Source organism: Phascolarctos cinereus, unplaced genomic scaffold (genome assembly GCF_003287225.1).
Source record: "Phascolarctos cinereus isolate Bilbo 61053 unplaced genomic scaffold, phaCin_HiC Scaffold_2;HRSCAF=192, whole genome shotgun sequence".
NCBI classification, from domain to species: domain Eukaryota; kingdom Metazoa; phylum Chordata; class Mammalia; order Diprotodontia; family Phascolarctidae; genus Phascolarctos; species Phascolarctos cinereus.
The window spans coordinates 233,972,492-233,995,752 of NW_027555625.1; the positions used below are offsets into that span (position 1 = coordinate 233,972,492).

The window sequence follows — 23,261 nt, forward strand, 5'->3', positions numbered from 1 at the left end:
GATGGCTCAAGCAGCTGAGGGAGAGGAGGGAAAGACAGGAGTGCAGCACTTGAGCTGCATCTTAAAAAAAGCTGGGGATTCTTTGAGTCAAACGTTGGAAGAGAGAACATTCTAGGCCAGTGCAGACACAGAGAAGGAAGGTGGTGGATTATGTGTAAGCACCAGCCCATGATCGTCCAGCTAATAAGTAGGTACAGCCAAGGCTCAAACTTAGGTCTTCTGATTAAGTCCAGGGCATATTCTACTATTCCACATTGCCTCCAATTATGCTGTAAGATCCTTAAAGCATAGGGACATGTTTTAGACTTCGCTGTACCCCACATCCTGCTGAGAACAGTCCCTTGCTCACTGAATACATACTTAATACATATTGATTTTTGACACATCTGGGAAGCTGTTCTAAGCTTTCTTGCTTCTTGCTGTTCAGTCATTTTTAGCCATGTCTGACTCTGTGATCCCTTTTGGGGTTGTCTTGGCAAAGATACTGGAGTGGTTTGCCATTTCCTTTCCTAGCTCATTTTACAGATGAGTAAACTGAGGCAAATAGGATTAAGTGATTTGCCCAGGGTCACTCAGCTAGTAAGTGTCTGAGGTCATATTTGAACTCACGAAGATGGCCTCTAAAGGTTCCTTCTAGCTCTAATCTATGATCCTATGACCCTACAACCATCTTTATAGTCCAGCTAAATTATTTACAGAACTGGACTTAACTTTTTGTTGTTCAATTGTCTTAGTCATATCCAATTCCCCAACTGGAGTTTTCTTTTTCTTTTTTTTTTCCCCTGAGACAATCAGGGTTAAGTGACTTGCCCAGAGTCACATGGCTAGTAAGTGTCTGAGGCCAGATTTGAACTTGGTCCTTCTGACTCCAGGGCCAGCACTCTGGCTGTGGCCACTGTGCCACCTAGCTGGCCCTATTTGAGATTTTCTTGGCAAAGATACTAGAATGGTTTGTCATTTCCTTCTCCAGCTCATTTTACAGATGAAGAACTGAGGCAAATAGGGTTAAGTGACTTACTCAAGGTCACACAGCTAGTACATGTGTGAGACTGGATTTGAACTCAGGTTTTCCTGACTCCAGGCCCAGCACTCTAACCACTACACTATCTAGCTTCCCCTAGATTTAACAAAACCCACCTAATATATTTAAAGAACAGAGAGAATCCTTTGGCAATGTTTGCAAACACTTTTGAGGCTGTGGAAGACTAGCAGTGACTCAAAATAAAAGAAGATGCACACCAGTTTTAGACCTTGGGAGTCTGAAATAATCTGTGGCTTAAGTATTTAACAGATCAAATGAATTTGAGTTTTTCTTGCACTGGGCTGGCAAGCTTGGATTACCAGAGGATTATCCATGGTATAACATAGTGAATGCTGGACCAGCTGGATGACCCACATGCTAAAGGCTTATGAAACTGGGAAAAGAGAAGAACTTTCAGACTTAGAATCTAACTGCCAATCAATTCTCATGTTACTATCACCTGGAAAGATTTCCACCTCTCTTTTTGGAACGTCTCTAATTAGGATACTAGGGACACTGCTGAAAGCTACTCATAGCCACTATTCCCAGAGGATCATGTCGAAGGTGACCAACTTTGGAGTAGCTTAAGAGATTAATTCATTCAACGAACACTTGCCGAGCAGTCACTACATACTAGGTACATTAGGCGTGATCTGTGACTTCATGGAGTTCAGAGTCTAGTAGGGAAGGAGTCAGGTATACAAATAACATTAATATAAGGTGGAATGGCAACATACAATAAGAAAGATCCAGACTGTTGTAGGAATTTGAGGGACAGAAGGAGCAAGTGTGGCTGGAAGGGACCACTGTTAACTGTTATATGCCACTAAATACCACAGTCTATATGCAAAGCTCATATGAACCACATTTCCCCACCGATTTTATATTTGGGGCCTGACAATGAACTTGTGGCTGTCCTGTCTCCTTGAACTTCTGCTCCAATGAGCTCAGCTAGTTAGAGCCTGGTAGGCTCAGTAGATAGATCACATGGAGATGCAACCTGAACCTAAAATTTTCCCAACCAAAGTTCATACTTTAAATACCAATCATATCACAAAATTCTGCCACCTGTCAAAAAGAGGGCTAAACAAGACAAATTATTCTACATGCCCAACACACAACCTTACACATAATACTCAATAAATGCTTATTAGATTGGATTGAATTGGACAGTCCACATGGCTTGGCACCAATCAACCAATACTGGAAAAGGGAAGGAATAGGAACAAGATCTGTGATTCCCATTGGTATAAAAAACTTCTAGGTGAAGACACTATCTCTACCAATGCAAGTTAGCATCTTCTCTGCAACTCAGAGTATCTCAGAGTTGTCTACACTACTGAGAGGTGAAATGCCATAATCAATGTATGTCAGGGGCAGTATGTGACCCTAGTTTTTCTTGTCTTTGAATCTTGAGTCTCCATCCACTAAACAATGCTGCCCCACTAGAAAAACAATTCAAAAATGAGAACTACTGATAGTACGTCATTGATGTCAACCACAAGCATGAGAGATGCTCTTCATCATGTCAGTCTCCCAATCTATTGACTGCTATGAACTTGGATCTCATATCAGCTTTTACTAGGTTTAAATCAATTGGTACCTTACCAATGAACTCATGTAAGAAGACCAGGGAGGCGATGTAACAGGAAAGGCTGAGCAACTCCGCCACTATCATGAGCCAATGCCACGTCTGAATTGTCAATGCCACCATCAGCAGCTCAGTAAGAATCAAGGACGTGAAGGAGATTGCAACGATGTGGACAAATTCAGACTCAAAAAGCAGTAACGCTCCATACATGATGATGCTACCTACAAAGTTAGAAAGAGAAAACCCTGAGTGAAGCAGACAAAACTGAAGGATGGGTTCCCCTCCCCAATATGACCCAGCACCACCCACAAGTTTTAATGCAAGTATTTATTCATCTTATTGAGACAACATAGCATGGTGACTATTGTGTTGGACCAAGAGTCAGGCAGACCTATGTTCAAATCCTACCTCTGAAATTTACTATGGGACCAAAAGGGCAAGCCAATTAAAACTCAGAGCCTCAGGCAACTCTTTAAGTCAAAGCAAAAGTTCTCAAATTTTTTAGTCTCAGGGCCCCTTTATACTCTTAAAAGTTATAGAGGACCAGGGCAGCTAGGTGGTACAGAAGATAAAGCTCTGGCTTTGAAGTCAGGAGGATGTGAGTTCAAATCCAGTCTCAGACACATGACACTTACTAACTGTGTGATCCTGGGCAAGTCACTTAACCCCAATTGCCTCACCAAAAAAAAAAATTAAAAAAAATTACAGAGGACCCCTCCCCCAAAAGTTCTTGTTTATGTGGGTTATATCTATAAATATTTGCCACACCAGAAACTGAAATGTCATAGTATTGTTACAAAAAGTTTTGACCTTGCAGATCCCCTGAGAAGGTCTTGAACACACTTTGAGAACCACCGAACTAAGTTACAGACAGACTATGATCTGTACAAGTGAAAAGTTTTCACATCCACAAAATTCCATATCCTTCATCCACAAATAAATTCATTCTGCTTCATATCCACATTCAATATTTTTATTTAAAAAGGAAAGTAGACCTGATAATGGCAGTTAATGGCCAGTGGTTTCTTAGAAACCAAAACAAGTAGCTGAAAAAAAGAAGTGTCAACTATTTCACTACGTGAACAACTTAGCAAGCTCAGCATAATAATCAGTCACTGAGTCACACTGCTCATAAGAGATAAGGAGGATTATTAACATCAATACCTTTTCATAAGATCACATATATAATTACTGAACAGTAAAGTATGAAGAAGCAAGAAAACAATCTACACAATTATTATGACAATGGAAATGGAAATAAAAATAACAAAAAAAATGGAAACTGAATGTTATGTAATTATAATGACTAAGAAACTTGTCTCCAAATTAGATATAAGAAAAATGCATCTCCCTCCTCTATTCTTTGTAAAGGTTGGAGAACTATGGGTGTGGAGCAAATGACTCAGTTCATGTGTTGATTGAATTTGGTGAACTGCTTCCCCCCCCACCTCTTCCTTCATTTTTCTTTATTAGAAGGGATGATTTGCTGGATAGAGGTGGAGGAAGAAGGAATATATTCAGAAATAAAGGTGATATAAACTTTTTTTTAAATCTAAAAATGTTTAAATAGTCCTCCCTGAGTAATACTGATGATGACAATGGTTCCCCTTTCTGGTTCACGAAGCGCAACTTAGTGAGAAAGGTAGTATATCACCACTCCCTAGCACAGCTGGAGAATCTGAAGCTCAAAAGAGGTCAAATGAGTTGTCCAGGGTCAAAAAGGTAATAAGTATCAGAGTCAGAACTAGAATCTAGCTTGTCTGACTCCCAGAGCAACAAACTGGTGGTTTTCACTATACCAAGCCAACACCACGGCTGAATGCACAACAGTCTGGAAGCAGAATCCAATACTTCTCTTATGCTTGACTTTCATCTAGTATTTGCAAGAATCTGTAATAACAGTGTAAGAAGAAATTCCTCCATCATAATACAACATCCTGGCTGACGATGGCTACTTTATCACATAAAGTGTTACTTCATTTCCACCACAGCAAACAGATACTATGTTGCCTCCTTTTGACACACCATAAAGAAAAAAAAAATTGCACTTCCTTACCCTGATAGACACTTATCAAAACCCATATTAAGAAGGTCTTGTAGGACAATGGTCGTCCCTAAGTAAAAGACAGAGAGAGATTAGAGAGAGTTATGTAGAAAACTAATTAACTGCCATCTGCCTTAATTTTACCAGAAGGAAATATCTATCCATTAACTAAGACAAGTACAAGAGACAAGTTCTGCCAAACTTTACAAAAATGTATTTTTTTAAAGGCACTAGGGAAATTAATTTTGAAAGGAATCAGCATCAGGCTTCAGGCATGAATCTACCCTTCAGTAACTAAGAGGACTGGCCACCTTCCAGTCTGCTCAGATAACACATACGTATCATACGTATAGAGTGCTCTTAGAAAACAGAAAAAGATCTTGATGAACCTTAAGGAGGTCTTTGTAGAGTTCTGGATACAGCATAGCAACTTCAGACTTGACATCTTTGTCCAGGACCAGAGAGAACACAGGAAACATAGTGTAAATTGTGGAATACCTAGAAATGAAGAAAAATCACAAATTGCAACCTAGCAACACACAGAGAAGAATAAAAAGCAATTCTGTTGACACTTGGCCTAATGTGAAAGCTACTAGAATCCTAGGTTCTGTCTCCTGCTTGGTACACCTATTGGCTTACCATCACCCCAAACATATTTTCTTAAACTTCCCAATCATCTAAAAATTTCATTCATTCTAACTGGGGCTGCAAAACCACTATCTATTGTCCAATCTATTCCATAAGCAACAATATCTGGAATCCTCTCTTTGACAAAACAGACTCCTAGAATCACCCTAAAAAGGATATCTGTTGTTTCAAACCTCTCCAATCTATTTTCCCATTATCTTCTTTTAAATTACTCAGCACTAGAGAATCCAGCTTTCAAAGGCCCTGTATTTCCATATTACATCAGATTCCCAAGAACTATTTACACCATGTAAAGCCAAGGCTGTGAATACAATCTCCAGTTGGGTAGAAATCAGTAATATAAGATCTATTCCATTTTAGAAGGTTCCTGAAATCCTTAAGGTCAGGAATATGGTCGAGTCTGGTGGCAGCAATATAGGATGGTGGAGGTATACTTAATAGCTTACATCTTTGAAATCCAGAAATTAAGAAGATGAACTATAAATGCACATGGCTCTTCATATCAACAATACCATGGTGGCCCCTTGTGGAAGCTACACTGAATAGCTGAAGCCTTGCTTGGCTTGGGATTCTGGGTACTATTTTTGGAAGCCCTTACCTTACCTATTAGGATTTTACTCACCAAAGCCTCCTCCCCACACGCAGGTAGTTCCTATGCCTTTGGAAGCACACATCTGATCCCAGTGTTTCATTTTTCCCCAGAAACCCCACAGAGACATTGAGAATACGAAATCAGGGGTTTGCTTTTGCTGCCAACTTAGTAGCCTGGATCCTCAATAGGGAAACAGTATTTTCTTCATCCCCAGCTAGTACCAATGAAAGAACAAAGGCTACAAAAACAAGAGACTCCACTTTTGAAGCTAGGTTAAGGCTTGAGGGTTAAGAACTTATTTCAAGGGTATGTTCAATTGCATTTCCATTGATAACCCAGGCCTAGTGACAACAAACATGAGTCCAAAATAATTTGGGCACTGAAAGGCCTTTGCAAAATGATTGTGTCCCCTTGGGGAAATGCTTCCCTTGCAACCAGATTCCAAAAAGAAAAATCTCTCCTCTAAGCATTTACTTAAATAATGATAAACTTACCCAATGATGAGAAATCCTTGATAAAGGGGTACAGAAGCAAAGTAAAACACCGAGGAGAAAACAGCCTGTGACGGAGAAAGCAAAAAGGTCACATACAAAGACCCACTCCCATTCTCCTCTGATCAGATATCCCCTGATTTAAAACCATTTCTTTCTTGATTTGGAAATTATTGGCTAATGACAGTGATAACTCGGCAAGAAAAATATGAATCAGAGCCAATGAAATTAATTATTTCTCTAGCTGCACTTAGACTTTTAGTGGAAGAACAGGAAGTTAAGGACACTCAATTCGGGGAGCTAATTCTTAGTTGCAAATTTTCCTGCAAAATCAAAGGCAGTCCAAAGAGAGTTGCCACCTGAGGCACTGATTAACAGAAAGGCTGGGGCTTTGTTCCTAGGAATGGCTCTAAATCAAAGACATCCCACTCTCACTTCCTAAGAGAAGAAAGGGCAAGTCCATACATATTCATGTGTGTGTGTGTGTGTGTGTGTGTGTGTGTGTGTGTGTGTGTGTGTGTGTGTGTGTGTAAGAGATAGAAACAAACTCTAAGAGAGAGAAAAATGGAAAAAGAGATAGAAAGACAGAGTAAAGAGAGAGAAACAGAGAGGTGAACCACACAGATTTGCCAATGCAGGGGCTACCCTTCCAAATCACTCCAGTGGTCAACCACGATCCTTTCCCTGTTACTGCAGTCTCACCCTTCCTATAGGAATGCCTTTTAACCAAAAGTCATCGCCATACAGTGAAGAGTATTGGATTTGGAATCAAAGGCCTGGGGTCTAAATCCTGCCTTGGACACTACCTGTATGACCTTGGGCAAGTAACTTACCCTTCCTGGGCCTCAGTTTCCTCATCTATAAAATGAGAAGACTTACCCATGGGGGGTTCCTTCATTAAGATTTAAGCTCCTTGAATTTAAGCCTGTTTTTGCCTCCCCACCACTTAGCACCCAAAGCCTGACACATGGTACGTAACGACATAGGGAACTGCTGAGCAAAGAAATTCCCTCCATCAAATCATGTCAGTGCCTTCTCTGCAATTTAAAGCCTTGGAGAGGTGCCTGGAGCAGTGGGAGGTTACAGGTCACACAGACAGTGTGTGTCAGAGGCAGCACTTGAACTCAAGTCTTTCTGGTTTTAAGGCCAACTCTTTACCCCCTATCCCACATGTTAAACATTTAACAAATACTTGCTGACTGATCAACTGGCCCAGAGAGCCTCTGGGGTTTCTCTCAGCTCTAGACCCACAGGATCTATGAGTCTATGATGAACAGCTGTAAGGTTTTGTAAATTTTGTTACAACAATGTCTAGGCTTTGTCTCTAAAGCAGTTTTGCTCATTTGACTACCTGGGTCTTCCAACAGCTCCTTTTGGCAAAATGAAAACACTACATCCATTTCTTTCAAAATCAATGCTCACCACTGATTTTGTTTGTTTGGCTGGAGGAGGGGGGTTTCTGGAGGCAATCAGGGTTAAAGACTTGCCCAGGGTCACAAAGCTAGTATCTGAGGACACATCTGAACTCAGGTCTACCTGACTCCAGGAGCGGTGCTCTATCCATTGTACCTCCTAGCATCCCCTCACTACTGGTTTTTAAACAAATCACTATCAAATAAGACCAGTGGAGAAGAATTCATTTACTCTCTGATGCTGAACACCCACAAAGTTACCTTGATACAGTTACCAGGTAGAAATGCTTTAGTTTTCATATGGTAGAAAAGGCAATTCTCCATCTTGATTCTCAAAAAAAAATTTTTTTGCATGAATTCTTAGAAACATATGAACAATGAAGAATTAAGCTCATCAAGCCAAGATTCTCTATGCGCACACAGTGATGACAGATTAATTTCCAAATGATTAAAAACATAGCTCTGTCCAGCTCAATGCTAAAGTTAATGTAAATTAAATGCACAGATGCGGGTATGACTAATCAAACCAGCTGTTTGGATTTGGAGAATTTTGATGAAAATGAATTTGAGGGTCCCCATTCTGACTTCCTCTGCTTACCCCTACACCTCACCTCCAAGTAAATGGATGAGAGACAGGATAGTGTAATGGAGAGATCATGGACTTAGAAACAGAAGACCTGGGCTTGAGTCCTGACTTTGATACTTCCTAGCTGTGTGGCCCAGGACAAGTTACAAACTGACCCTTAGCTTTCTCACCTGCAAAACTGGGATAATAAAATTCACACTCTCTCACAAGGTTGTTGGGAGAAAAATACTTTCATAAACACACACACACACACACACACACACACACACACATATTTGTGTTAGCATATCATGTATTGTGCATATATGTGTATGTGCACGCATGTGTACACACATACATGTATATATATACACACAGGTGTAGGTGTATGTATATATAAAGTGCTGTGAATGTTACAAAAATAAAATCTATCATTGATGAATAATAATCAAAATATTAACAAATGTGATAAATACTTAAGAAATATGCACAAATTTGTTAATCAATATACCAATCCCAAAGACATGTTGGGGTTGAGGGGAAGTTAAACTATCACACGTATTAGGTAAAAACTAGTGACTTTTCATTTTGAAGGACAATATGATATTCACATAAGCACATACTTAATTATAAATCATAATGCCGCTTCCCATTTGTACTGTTTCAAAGTATTCTACAGACCAATTATTTAATTTTATCCCTTATAAGGAGGGAAGGCAAGCAGTAATATTCCCATTTAAAAGGTGAAGTTCTCCAGTAACTAAGTGACATATTCAACATCCAGAAGCTATATATTGGTCAGGGTAGATCTGAGCCTTGATGACTGCCAGTCCCCAATTTTTTTCCCCCAGCTAGCCAAGGGTATTTTTTATCTAAATTCACAAAGGGACTAAATAATGACTGCCTTTGGAAGACTAAACTTGCCCTCCTCTCCTCATTGGTCTCAGAAGGGTGTTTCTGTGAACTGTTCACTGCTAAGCTCCTAAAGTTCAGTAACACTCAAAGTGTTGGCTCCCTCCTCCTCACCCCCCCCCATAGACCGAGCCTGCAATGGGGCTTGAAAGCCAAGCCAGGTAACTGCACCTTCCCAGTGGGCCATTTTTCTCTGCAGCAAATCCCAACTGCTCTTATGTTAGATATTAATGATGATAAAAACAATATTAATATTAATGTTAGATGTTAATGATGATAAAGATAATTACAATGAGAATGACTAACATTTACATAGCACTTTAAGGTTAGAAAAGTATATTATCTCATTTTACCCTAACAACAACCCTATGGAGTAAATGCCATTATTATTCTCATTTCACAGATAAGGAAACAGGAGATTGGAGTTAAGGAGCTTGCCCAGGTTTACATTGCTAGTTAACTAATTCTGGTCTTCCTGACTTTTAAGTACAGGATTCCACTAACTCTCCAAGCAGCCATATACTTCCATATATCAGGAGGCCTTCATATTAGACATGATCCTTACATGCTGGGTCCCTCATCCTTAAACACCTTTCCTATGGCTCCCACCCAATGCACAGATTCATGATATATTCTCTGTGCCAGTGTGAGTGTCCCTTTTCCATGAACACAGGTTCTAACTCTTTCACACCTTTATCTTTGTGAACTGTTGTGACTGATAAATTTCTTCCCTTAGTGGCCAACCTTCCATGGGTGTTCTTCAGCAGCAGACACAGGACTTGTGGCCAGACCTAAAATCAAAGCCTCTCTGGGGTTAGCACTTTACATGGCATCCTTAATACTTACAAATCGACAGTCCCTACCTAAGTCAATCATTCATTCAACATACGGTTATCGAGTATATCTGGTGCACAAGACATACTTGAGAAGGTCCCAAGATTTTGTTTACCTGCATGGTGCTGATACAGAGGCTTCTGTGGATAACAAATTGACTGAGGGCGGCTGAGCGTTTGTAACTGTTCCTTCCATGAACCATAAGTAACCGACCCAGATGTTTAAACTGAGTGACAGAGAAATCTGCGGCAAGAGATGCTTGTTTTCCTTCCTAAAATCCAATGAAATTGAGCACCATTAGAGTACAAGAGGTCAGGGTAAAAACTTTTTTTTTTAATTGAAAAAACAAGACGTTCTTTGGGAACTTTTGAGGGACTTCAATGAAGAAACTCTAGTTCTTTGGTTTCAAGCTATACATGGTAGGTGGTCCAACTTGGAAGTTCAGCTTAATAAGCAGAGGTAATTTAAATAAAAACATTCTGAATTACAAGTCAATTACAATTTGGGGGGGATAACTAGATACAGCAATAAAAGCTAAGTGGTCAAGCCAACCCCAGAACTTGTAGCTGAATGTACCAAATCCTCTAAGGATATTTTTTTTTAAACAAAATTCAATACCTTGTGAGTTAGCTCGATTTTTTCCCAAAGGAAAAATAAGCTCTTCTCAGATATAAGACTCTTCTTGCCCTTTGACCCAGTAATCTCACTAATAAGACTACACCTACCTGTAGGTTGTTATTAGCGAGGGGAAAAAAAAAGGTCCAGCTGTTTGAAGATATTCTTAAAATACTTTTAAGATTATTCATTATAGGAAACTGAAAATAATCCACGAGTCCAATTATTAGGGGTTGACTGAGACAACCGCAGTACATGAATGTAATATAAAATATTATGCCACAAGAAATAGAAAATAAGAATAATACAAAGAAATATGGAAATGTTTATATAAAGTTATGTAAAGAAAGACTCGGGATAGAGATTGGACCTGTGATTTCACTCTTAGGAAACGCCAGGTGAGGAAACTCTCATTATCAATGCAGGATGGCAACTTCTGTGCAACTTAGTCTTAGAAAGCTTCCCGGCACACTGACAAGTTGCCCAGGGTCATACAGTCAGTTTGCATCAGAGGCAGAACTTGAACTCAGGTTCTCCTGGCTCCAAGGCCAGCTCTCAAAATCATGTTGCCGGGGCACTGAGATGGCGCAGTGGACAGAGCACTGGCCCTAAGTCAGGAGGACCTGAGTTCAAATATGGCCTCAGACCAAACACTTGATATTTACTAGCTGTGTGACCCTGGGCAAGTCACTTAACCCCAATTGTCTTAAAAAAAAATGTTGCCTCTTGCAAAGCGGAATCAAACCAACAGTAAGTATACACACCAACACTGGCATAAGCAATAATCACATTATTAATAATAATGATGATGACAATAATGAATAGCAACAATATCAGGAAAAATAAAGAACCAAAAAGTTCAGAAGAGGGTAGAGAAATAAATAGGGCAGCTGTTCTGTTGCTACTTTATTAAAGTTAATGCTTTAGATGAGACCAGGGATTTCACTGGAACTTCGAGGAGGAAACTCCTTCTACCAATATATTCATTGATTCTGCAGTTTACAATCTCAGTGAACTGTCTGGGTGGCAAGAGGTTAAATGACTTAACCCAGGTCACATAGTATGTGTCACAGGACAGACTTCAGTCCAGTTATTCCTGATTCATAAACCAGTAACTGTCTATCTACTATGTCCAAAATATACATTTTTTAAAAAAGAGATTATAAAAAGCAGAAGCTTAAGTTTTCAGGTGCAATTTTTGTTCTCATTTGCAGATTCAAGTATTTATGTTTGATAATGATTAATGAGTTTGATTTTTTTTAAAAAAGAATCTCACCAAGGATGGAAGTGCAGGGGCTACTCATAGAACCCGATCCCACTACTGATTGGAATAGAAGATTTGCCTGACTCTGCTTCTGACTTGGGCCAATTCATCACAACCTTAGGCAGCTTGGCAGTCCCTCATAACTGGGGGCTAATCATATTGATGTGTAACTTACCTAGTGAATTTACTTAGTAACTTATTAGTACCTTAGAACTTACTAGCGAAAATCCAAAAACTTATGACAACAGTTAATACTGACACTGAGTCATAAAAAACTATGTAGCCTATTTTAGAAATAATCCCAGGAGGATTGCTAAAAATATTACCAATAATTGACACTTCAAAGAATAAATTTTAGATATATAGAAAATATACTAATGTGGCTTGTCTCATTTTTTAAGAACACTTCTTACATGGTTTCTTGTACTCTGAATTTCCCAGCATTTTCCAAATGGATTTTTAAATGGAGCTTAAGAAGAAAAAAACTGGGTGAAGGGATTAAGATTATAGCATCAGAGATTATATAGAGCTGGAAGGGACCTCAGAGGGCATCAAGTCCAACCTCTTCATTTTTCAGATAAGGAAACTGAGGCACAGAGAAGTTGAGTGACCTCCCAAGGTCACAAAGCAAGTAAGTTTCTGCAACAAGATTTGAACTCAGGTCTTTCTGACTTAATGTCTAGTGGCCTACCACAGCTGGTGCCCTATCCACTAGTGCCACATCACATTACCTCTCATGATGTATAAAACACCTGATAATTAGTGATACCATTGGTAAGACCCTCACAAATTAGCTACCAAAAGGCTCAATGAACAATCAATGCAAAAACACTTCTTTTATTTACTCACTCACCTTTCCTTCTACCCCTACACCACAATCAGATTCCTGAATCATGCTCACATCATTGCCTCCATCACCTGCAAGCCAAACAGAAACAAAAGATGGAGATTTGGGAATGGTCAGAAAACAGGGCTCCCATACCCCTAACAATAAAAATAACTGACATTTATGTGACACTTTAAGTTTTGTTTTACATATGTTAAATTGTCTGATCCTTACAACAACCCTGTGAGGTAGATGCTATCATGATCACCTTCTTACAGATGAGGAAACTGAGTCTAAGAGAGATTAAGTGACTTGCCTAGGGCCACACAGCTATTAAGCGTCTAAGGCAGAATTTGAACTCAAGGCTTCCTGAGTCAGAGGCTGCCCTCTATCCATTGTACCTAGCTATCTCTCACTATCAAAAAAGGGCCTAATTCAAAATGTGGACCCAATGCTCTTCACCAAATAAAAACAAGCCTGGGAACTACAAATCAGAAATTTACAAATATTTTTACCAGGTTGTTTAGCTTTAAGCACTAACTGAACAAAGTTTTTCTTCCCATAAAGGGAAATATTTAAAGAGCAAAACAATAAATTGAGGGGTGAAAATTTGGATGTTGAAAAGTATTTGGATGCTCAGACATGAACTCAGTCTATTAACCAGTGAATTGGGGGATCTGATAGTCCTCTGAATGATCTGTTATCATTGGCATCATTATCCCACCAACATTAAAAATTTGAGCAGCAAAATGTTGGGAATAATAGCAGCATCTGTTATCTCCCCAAAACTTTACAATTCCTAAAAGCATTTTCTTTTTAAAATAAGGCTTTGAGGTAAAGAGTACAAGTATTATTATCCTTATTTTACAGATGTGTAAACTAAGGCTTTAGAGATATGGTTTAGATATAGGGTTCAAATATCACATCCTTTGTGATGCTCTCTCTGATTTCCCTACTTGCCCCACTCCCTCCCAACACATCATCTTCTCCCTTAAACCAGACTTATCACCTTATTTTAATTTTGCAGCTGTAATGTACCTGTCATGGAAAATTGGGTACTATCATTATTTTTGTTGATATCTTATCTCTCTACTAGACTAAGTTCTATGAGGGTAGGAATTGTTTCTTATTTAAAACTGTAACTTCCCCAACATCTGGTGCACTCCTTTGCACACCCTAAGTGTGTTTGTTGAATAAGAAAATAAAGCAAGTTGCCACAAGACTCATAGGTAATAATGGTAGAGCTGGGTGTAAATCTAGGTGTTCTGAATGCACCATGCTGCCTCTTTAGATAAAAGGAGCTAACTAGGGTTGAATCTCTAGACTTAAAAATTCCTACCTACTGCACAGGTGAGTTTTCCTGTCCGTTCCTGGAGCAGGCGCACAATCTGGGCTTTCTGGGTGGGGGCACAGCGGCAGCAGACCACCGCCGGACACTGGCAGGCCAGTTCCATGAACTCGTACTCATAATATTTCAGACACACCTGAGTCAGGAGAACACAAAACAGGGCAGGTAAGGTTACCTCTCACATGTGGCTCCCAACCAAAACAGGACCGCTGGTTCTACACCTGTCACTGGGCCTTTTGTATTCCCAAAGATTCTTGAGCATACCTCCAGGGAGTCACCAGAGATCACCAGGGCACAATCATGTTTCCTGCGGAACGCATTCAGCTCCAAATGTGCTTCTCCCCTATTAGTCACCTGAAAATGAATGAAGAAGAGGTAAGGGCAATGCTCCAGAGAAGTGGCTGATAAAACAAACAATTTTATCCTGAAATATTCAAAGCTTGAGTACAGTAACTAGACCAACAAATCCCCAACTCTGACCATCCCTGCAAGGCCAGGCATGATTTACTCCTTTTCCTTTTTTTTTTTTAAGGGACAAGATTCTAAATAAAACCATCTGTGCAAAATGTGCATGAGAACAAGTGTACCTTGAGATCCATTTTCTTACAGGTTCCATTTACCCCAAATGCTAAGAGAAAGTAGAAGGAGGCAGTACAGTGTTGTGGGCAGAGAACTAACTGGTGTTGGAGTCATAAAGACCTGGGTTTGAGCCCCAGATCCCTTACTTATGAGTTGTGTGGCCCTCGGCAAGTCATATCAGTTTTCTGGGCCTTGGTTTCCTCATGTGCAAAGCAAAGCGGGAATGATAATATCCCAGTTATGTACCTCACAAGCTTGTTGTAAGGATCACATGAAGTAACTTATGCAAAATGCCTTGTAAATCTGAAAATGCTGTGTAAATGTGGGCTATCAATTGAATCCAATCCAATAAGACATTGTGCTCGATGCTGGAGACACAAAGAAAGTAAAAAAAAAAATTTTTAAGCAAAAAACACCAGCACCTGCCCTCAAGGAGCTTATGTTCTCCTAGAATGATGAGAATGGGTTTGCATACATTAACAAATATTTATAGCCACAATAATTTGATGAGAAAGAAGGCACTAAAAACTAAGGGGACAGGAAAGGCTTCCTATATATGGCACAATGCTTTGTTTCACTAATTGTTAAAAGTTCATCTTTCTCAAATTACAGATGATTCAGAGCACATTTACAGATACGAGGATCCAGTCCCAAAAGGATGATTTAGCCCTGCTATAATTCAGGAAAACATTTAGAGCAACTCTAAACTGGGGACTTTTGGCTCTGATTCAATTAAGGAGGATTTACAAATCCCTGCTCAAATACAAACTTGCCTTTCTCTGCCTCTTTAATTCAAAGCCACGTTCTTAGCATTAGAAAGTCTACCAAGTTATCTCCCAGTGGTTTAGAGCAAGTAGAGGAAACTTTCATTGGATCTCTGGAAGGGTAGGGAACCCATCTGTGGTTTCCTCAGTGTGGGAAAATCCCTGTGAGCAAATCCTTCCACTGATGCAGAATGCCAATTAACTTAGTCATGAGAGAATTATCTGGGACCCCAAGAAGTCATGTGATTTGTTCCAGTCACCCAGGGCCAGTATGGATCAAAGGAAGCACCTCAAATGCAGGTTTTCTTGACCCCAAGGTCAGGTTGTTTTCTCTTTCTATTACCTCTCTAGGTAACTACCTCTGGTGATTTCAATATGCATTGACAATCTACAGTTTCTCATTATCATCACACTGATAAGCTCTGAAAGTGGATAAGCTGGCTTATTACAATTCTAAATCTTAGGACTCTGCCATCTGCACACAGGTCAGTTCCCACATATAATTGTATAGTCAGCTTCCTGTCACCAGAGGTCTCTGAGCAAAGGTTACATGGCCACTTTTCTGAGCTATTGAAAACCTGATTTCATGCTATGAGAAGTGGTTTGAGCCAAATGAACTTTGATTTCAAGGTCCTTCCAATTTTGCAATTCTATGATTCTATAGGAATCCTAGATTCTCTAAATGGAAATGTGGCATGGTTTAGTGGATAGAAAGTTAGCTTTGGAGGCAGGAAAACCTGGGTTCAAATCCTGTTTCTAGTACATACTGGTTATGTGACTCTGGCCAAGCCATTTCACCTTTAAGTGTTCTAATTAATCAGTAAACATTCATCAAGTGCTTATAGTGTGCCAGGTACTGTGCTAAGCTCTAGAGATACAAAAAGAGGCAAAAGACAGACTCTGCCCTCAAGCAGCTTACAATCTAATGGGGGAGACAACATGCAAACAAATATACACAAAGCAGGCTATACATAGGAAAAATAGCAAATAATTATCCTAGAGAAGGCACTGGAATTATGAGGGGTTAAGGAAGGCTTTCTATAAATGGTGGGGATTTTAGTTGGGACTTAAAAGAAAGCCAGAGAGGTCAGGCAACTTGGTAAGACTCTAAAGAGTTACACAGAAGGTGCCAGCCAACACAGGCAGTGGGAGGTTCTCTATACTGATGAAATCAGAGGTGCATTTCCTACCCCTAACATATTCTAAGGAAAAAGAAAGCATGTATACGTGTATGTTTTCTATCTGAGCATCAAAGGCCAATAACCAGTGATCCTGATAAAAGGGCATTTCCAGCCCTGGTGGTAACCTCATGGGCCATTCCCACATGAGCACCATTTCTCAGAGGAGGAGGACCACCACTACCAGGCTGATGTTGCCGCTGAAAAACCGGAACAAGCCATGGCGTTGAGAGATCCAAACCTTGAGCACTGCTCAGACATGCAGGTCTGAGATGAAACTAGAATATCTATTTCATCAGTTCCATAAAGTTGCCTTTACCTTACATGAGAGTATGGGTATGATGGACTGTTGCTTTACATTTCTGCATTTGTTAATGCATGCCTGAGTCTTCTGTGTTTAAAATAACCGCAGTGTACCTCATGCCCATATCACAGAGTACATTTTCTAGAAAGGATCTGGTTACCTACTCTGAGAGGTTCTAGGCTCTAGACATGAACTATAACTAAACTTAGTTTTAGAGATTTCCCCAGGGGTACTACTTTAGGGTAGGGTCAATGAGCCAGAGAACCAGAGAGAATACTGATCCTCCTTCTTGGGGTCAGGTCCCCTTGGAAAGAACCCAGTCCATCTAATTCCAGAGTCAAGTCTTCTTACAGAGAAAGGGACCCCTGGGCAACAGGTTATAATCATCTCTCTTTACACATTTGCATGTGTGCAGAAAGAGGGAGCAGGAAAGAGGGAAGGAAAAGGAGAAGGATGAGGAAAAGAGAAAGAGGTTAAAAGAGAAAGAGATTGAAAGAAAGAAAAAGAAAAAAGATAGAGAAACATCATAAAGAGCTGGAAAAAGAAACTAAGATCTGGAATCAGAAGATGTGGCTATGGACCCTAGTGTTGATAGTCACTAGCTGTGTAACCACAGATCACTTACGTCAGCTCTGTAACCCTTAGTTTCTTCATGTCCAAAACAGGGGAATAAAGCTTTCACAATCTGCCTTAAGAGGCTATATTGAGGAAAAAATACCTCGTGACCTAACTATAAAGCTATTCTTAACCCTCTGAAAGGATAAAAATCCTTTACCTTCAATCCAACTCAGCGCCTGGTTCCAGGCACCACTGAATTCCACTTAAGCCAATCGTACCAAGTCTTCTTTCTGTTCTTCAGTCCTCTAACTTCTTTTCTTTTTCCTTTTTTTTTGGGGGGAGGGGGTGTTATCAATTAGTTACCATCCAACTCTTCATGATCCCAAGTGAGGTTTTCTTAGCAAAGTTAGTAGAGTGGTTTGCCATTTCCTTCTCCAGCTCATTTGACAGAGGTGGAAACCGAGGCAAACAGGGTTAAGTGATTTGCCTAGGGTCACCCAACTAGTAGTGCCTGCGACCGGATTTGAACTCAGGTCCTTCTGACTCCAGGGCCAGTGCTCTCTCCACTGTGCCACCTAGCTGCCCCTACATTATCTCTAATTAGTCCTCCTTAACTCCTTTCCTGTACTCCTAACACCCCCCACCAGGAAAGTCAGCATATGCTCTGGAGAAAGCCACGCTCACCACACTCCGCGTAGTCTTAACACAGAAAAGACTCACCAATCTAAAAATATGGATGTCCTGGCTCCTGGTTACCAGATGTGCATTCTTGGCTGTACATGTGGCTGTCTCCAGTTTGTCCCCCGTCAGCATCCAAACCTGAAATTAAACACAGAAAGGGCTCATGCCAGTTCGTTTCTGAGGCTGCCTGCGTCAGTCGAGTTTCCAAGAACACTAAGCTAAACCCGATCTATTCAATTTGCCTGCTTCAGAACGTGCTGTCTGAAAAGGCTTCACCGCAGGAGATGCCCCAATTCACGAGTCTGGGAGCTGGGGAGCTTCCTGTAATAGGGATTGTTTATCTGCAGGGAAGCTCCACTTTAGCAAGCAGACCATTCTTCTCGTTCAGGCTGTCAGACAGTGAGGAGGGGTTATAGTGAAAAGGCCTGACTGTCCAAAAAAATGTTTGCTCTACCGCCACTGTACCAGAAATAACCATCAACATCATTCTTTAACCTTTTGGGGGAAAAAAAAACCCTTGAATCTCCCTGCTAGATGGAGTGGAGATGGCATTGGGTCTAGAAATAGAAAACTTGGACCCACCACTTAGTAGCTATCTGCTGCTTAAGCAAGTCACTTCTCTCTGAGCCTCAGTTTCCTCATCTGCAAAATGGGAATCATATTACTTTCTGTATCTCATAAGTTCTTGTGAAGTGCCAAATCACTTTAAAGTGACATAGAAATATTTGCTGCTACTGATATTCGATTTAGGTTAGGCCATTTGATTGGGAAACTCTACTATTAACAAGTGAAAATAATAATCAGATTATCTGATTAAACGGACTGCTGTCCTTTGGGACTACAAGAAGGAATACAAAACAGTCCTGATGAAGTGGGGGCAGGGTCAGAAATATGAGACACTGAAGGAGACGGAACAAGAGAGAGTGAAGCAAAGGATGTGAAGGGGGCAAAACAGGATTCTTTTGGCTATTTTCTCACAATAAACTTAATCTGTGGGCTGAAAGTTTGCCATGGAATTTATGGAAACATGTACACACACATTCACAGACACATGCAAAAACAAATGGCCGCTGAGCTCCACTGAAGGCCTTGTCTTGATTCCAACATGTACCATTTGCGTCCCTGGCATGAGTATAAACACACTTTGCTTCCTTAGCAATTTTTGAGGCTGACTCGAGTTATCTGTGAGAGTAATACATAAAGACAATGGTATACAAAGCTATCTGTCAAACAGTCCACTATCATGCCCTCTGTGTAAGTCCTCTTCTGACACCTCACTGATCCATGGAAGTGACCCTAGATTCTTGAAGATTGTGTCCAGAGATTAAACTCTGGCAGGTTGTACCAAACAGAAAGGGCTTCTTAAACAGCCTGGCAACAGTCCGTGGGTCTGTTGTTGAAGAACCAAGGAGCTGCCTATCACCACAGCACTGGCCACCAGATGATGCATTTTCTCTGGCCACAGCACCTCATGAAGACCCTCTACTCAGCTACTGAGGGAATGCCACCTGCAACAGAGAAAAGCACTCTGAAGCTGATGAAGGCATGAGTAATTAGAAGGAAAAGGTCCTACTACTACTGTGTCTGTGTTCAGAGGTTAGGGCCTTTGATCCCTATTACAAACCAGTTTGCTCAGCAATCCACCACGGGGAAAAAGGAGAAAACCTATCATGCTATTCCCAGGCTCCCATTTGTCTCTTGCATAAAAGACCTTCTCCTCTTGGCAGTACAGTGCCAGCCATGAAAGAATCACCCAGGGGAGCCATTTGACAAAGCTCTATCTGGCATCAATTTGGGACAGAAGAACCAACTGGCAGATCTGTCACTGCAGAGTTTTATATACTAAAATTCAGCGGCTTCTATGTCTTGCTAAATTATAATAAATGGACAGTCAGATCGATTTTATGAAAACAGGATTTTTTTCAGCTATTTTCTCACAATAAACTTAATTTGTCGGCTGAAGGTTAGCAATGGAATTTAGCTAATATGGAAACATGTATACACACATTCAGACAGTCACATGCAAAGACAAATGGCCGCTGAGTTCCACTGAAGGTCATGTCTCGACTCCAACGTGCATCATTTGTGTCTCTGGAATGAATTTAAAGGTTATTTGGTTCTTCTTTCACTCAGGTCCCAAGGGAATGAACTCCAACCTACCCCTGAAGATCACTGGATCCTGGACTTGGTGCTAAAAGGGACTTAAGAGGTCATCTACTTCAACTCTCTCATTTTACAGATTAGGGAACCAAGGCCCAGAAAAGAGAAGTGACTTGCCCAAGGTCATAGTGGCCAAGTAGGGATTTGGACCCTAGAGGTCTGACTCTAAAAGAGCCAATGTTCTTTCCATCATACCATGCCACCACCCCTCATTGCCAAAGAAGGACAAAGGAGGAAAATGGTGATGAACTGGATGTTATGAACCCTGCCTTAATCCTCAGTCTTTATCATTTTCCTGTTTCTGTATGGAAATGGGTGATAAAACATCTGTTTGTCAGAGGCTACAGGCATCCACATCCTCAAGATGCTCAGAGCCTTGGAAAAGAACAGTAAGGAAAAAAAATTTTTTTTTTCCTTTTACTCACAGACTTGATCCCAGACTCCCTCTGCTGGATGCTTTTAAATATCTGAAATTGTTCCTTAAGTTATAGCTACAGAGCACATAAGACTCACAAATCAACTACAATCATGTGTTAGTCACCTCTTGTATACAGTGGTCCATACCAGGGGCTAGGACATAAATAAAAATATCTAATGGTGTACTGGAGCCAGCTTATACCAGAAAGCCAATTGTTAAATTTTCAGGTGAGCACCGACACCTCAGAAACCAAACAAAGGCTACAAATCAGGGCTTAATTTTTTGTTTTGTTGATTGTCTAGATTTAAGAAAGTGATGGAGAAAATGTTAATAATGCAATTAAACTTAGAAGTGTGTCATGTGTAATCTTTTTCAGAGAGCCAGATATTAAACATTTGCCAGCACACACCTGAAAAGGCTTGCTTCCTCCAAGGCTGCACGCAAGTGCCACTCCCTCTGTGTAGCCTTACTTGATCACCGCTTCCTCAGCCAAAAATATTATTGCTATTCTCAAATTTTCCTAGACCACTTTATCCGGACCTGTCCTTTGTCTCCTATCACTTCCTACTCTGCTTTCTTTCATAATACAGAAATTGTAGCTAATAATATAAACATTACATAAAGTTTTTAAGCTTACAAAATGCTTTGTATCTCATTTGATCCTCACAACAACACTGGAAAGGAGATGCTATTATTGTTATCCCCATTTTACAGATGATATAACTGAGGCAGAGAGCTGTCAAGTGACTTCCCTAGGCTTACACAGCTAGAAAGTATCAGAGGCAGATTTTGAATCTATGTCTTCTTGACTCCACATTCAGCATTCCATACACTTTTACATACTATGTTAATCCTCCTCAAAGAACATTTTGTTTGTCTCTTCATGCCTTCGGGCACAAGACATTGTAGTAAGTAGTACACGCTTAATAAATGATGACTGAATTGTTGAACTGAATTGCTATGTTCTATTTTGTATTCTAGTTATTTGGGTGCCTGTCATATCTCCACTTTTTTGCTGTTCAATCATTTCAGTTGTGTCTGACTCTCCATGACCCCATTTGGGGTTTTCTTGGCAAAGATACTGGAGTGGTGTGCCATTTCCTTCTCCAGCTCATTTTTTTCCCCTTAATAGTATTTTATTTTTTCCAATAGCTTTCAATATTCACTTTCATAAGATTTTGAGTTCCAATTTTTTTCTCCCTCTCTCCCCTCCACACTCCCCAAAATGGCATGGAATCTGATATAGATTATACATGCCAGCTCATTTTTTAACAGATGAGGAAACTGAGGCAAACAGGATTAAGTGACTTGCCTAGGATTACATAGCTAATATGTGTCTGAGGCCACATGTGAACTCAGGAAAAGGAGCTTTCCTGACTCCAAGCCTGGCAATCTATCCACTGTGCCAGCTAGCTGCCCATATCTCCACTACTAGACTGTCAAATCCTTAAGTGTAAAGAGTATATTGTTTTTGGTTTTTTAATCTTCCCAGTGTCTTGCACACTTCACATTTGTTGAATTTAATTGGGCAGAACTGGCTATTTGTGAGTGGCAGAAGCCACAGGCTCAGAATCCAGTCACTGGTATATTCTGGCCCTACCTTGATGCCCGCATTCCTCAATGTCTCCAAGGTAGGCCGCACATCTGTCTGCAGCTGGTCTTCCACTCCAGTCAAGCAAAGCAGCTCCATCTCCATTTCCAGGCTCTCAATCACAGTCGCCACTTTGAGGGAACGGTCATGAACACTGAGCTTCGCTTGGACGTAGCGTGCCTGAGGGGGGAAGCAAAAGACATGTCCACTGATTCACTCAAATTTTGCCCTCCTGATCCCATAGTACTAAGGCACAAGATTCTCTAATGAGGTTATTCTGAAGTAGCTGAAAAAAAAATCAGATTGCTTTAATCCTAAAAATTCCTGGAGTTCTTTTATAATGTTACATACAAGATTGTCAACATAAGGGCATCATAAACAACCACAGAGCAGAGCTTTTTGATTCTGCATTCAAACAAGACCAATTACACGTTCTACTTCCTGCACCTTTAGCTACAAAAAGTGTGGCTGAGATATGATTTCTGGTAGGCAAATTTCACATGTTTATTCTCAAGGTTTCCTTAGAAATTGTTACTCAAGGACTCCACATTGGCTCCTTGAATCCAATTCATGCGTAAGTTAAGACATCACCCTCGTGATGACATTGGTCCTCTTTGAGAACAAAGGACGAACAATAATACTCCAAGGCATAGAATCACTAGATTTCCTCACACAGAAGCTTCTCCCCACTGTTGTCAAGTCTTAGAGTCCCAATCATCCATTTTACACCATAAAACCTCTTACCTCAAAGTCCTGATACTGCTCCTCCGTCAGAGACTTCTTCGCAACCACCAGAACCCTCAAGCCTTCTCTGGCCATGTTACCACACTGAAAAGCAGCCAGAGAACATGACCACAATCAACAA

The 23,261-nt window shown here is 40.4% G+C and overlaps 1 protein-coding gene across 1 annotated transcript in view; it reads right to left on the bottom strand.

Annotated features, from left to right (window-relative positions):
- The window catches only part of ATP9A (ATPase phospholipid transporting 9A), a 165,092-nt gene that overhangs the window by 7,581 nt on the left and 134,250 nt on the right, over nt 1–23,261 (bottom strand). The window contains exons 17-27 of the mRNA XM_020984234.2: nt 23,141–23,224; nt 22,406–22,576; nt 18,267–18,365; nt 14,428–14,517; nt 14,155–14,299; nt 12,843–12,907; nt 10,226–10,381; nt 6,391–6,455; nt 5,046–5,154; nt 4,669–4,726; nt 2,630–2,833 (exon numbers count right to left, since the gene is read on the bottom strand). Coding sequence (XP_020839893.1) covers nt 2,630–2,833; nt 4,669–4,726; nt 5,046–5,154; nt 6,391–6,455; nt 10,226–10,381; nt 12,843–12,907; nt 14,155–14,299; nt 14,428–14,517; nt 18,267–18,365; nt 22,406–22,576; nt 23,141–23,224 — 1,246 coding nt within the window. The remainder of the gene's footprint in view (nt 1–2,629; nt 2,834–4,668; nt 4,727–5,045; nt 5,155–6,390; nt 6,456–10,225; nt 10,382–12,842; nt 12,908–14,154; nt 14,300–14,427; nt 14,518–18,266; nt 18,366–22,405; nt 22,577–23,140; nt 23,225–23,261) is intronic.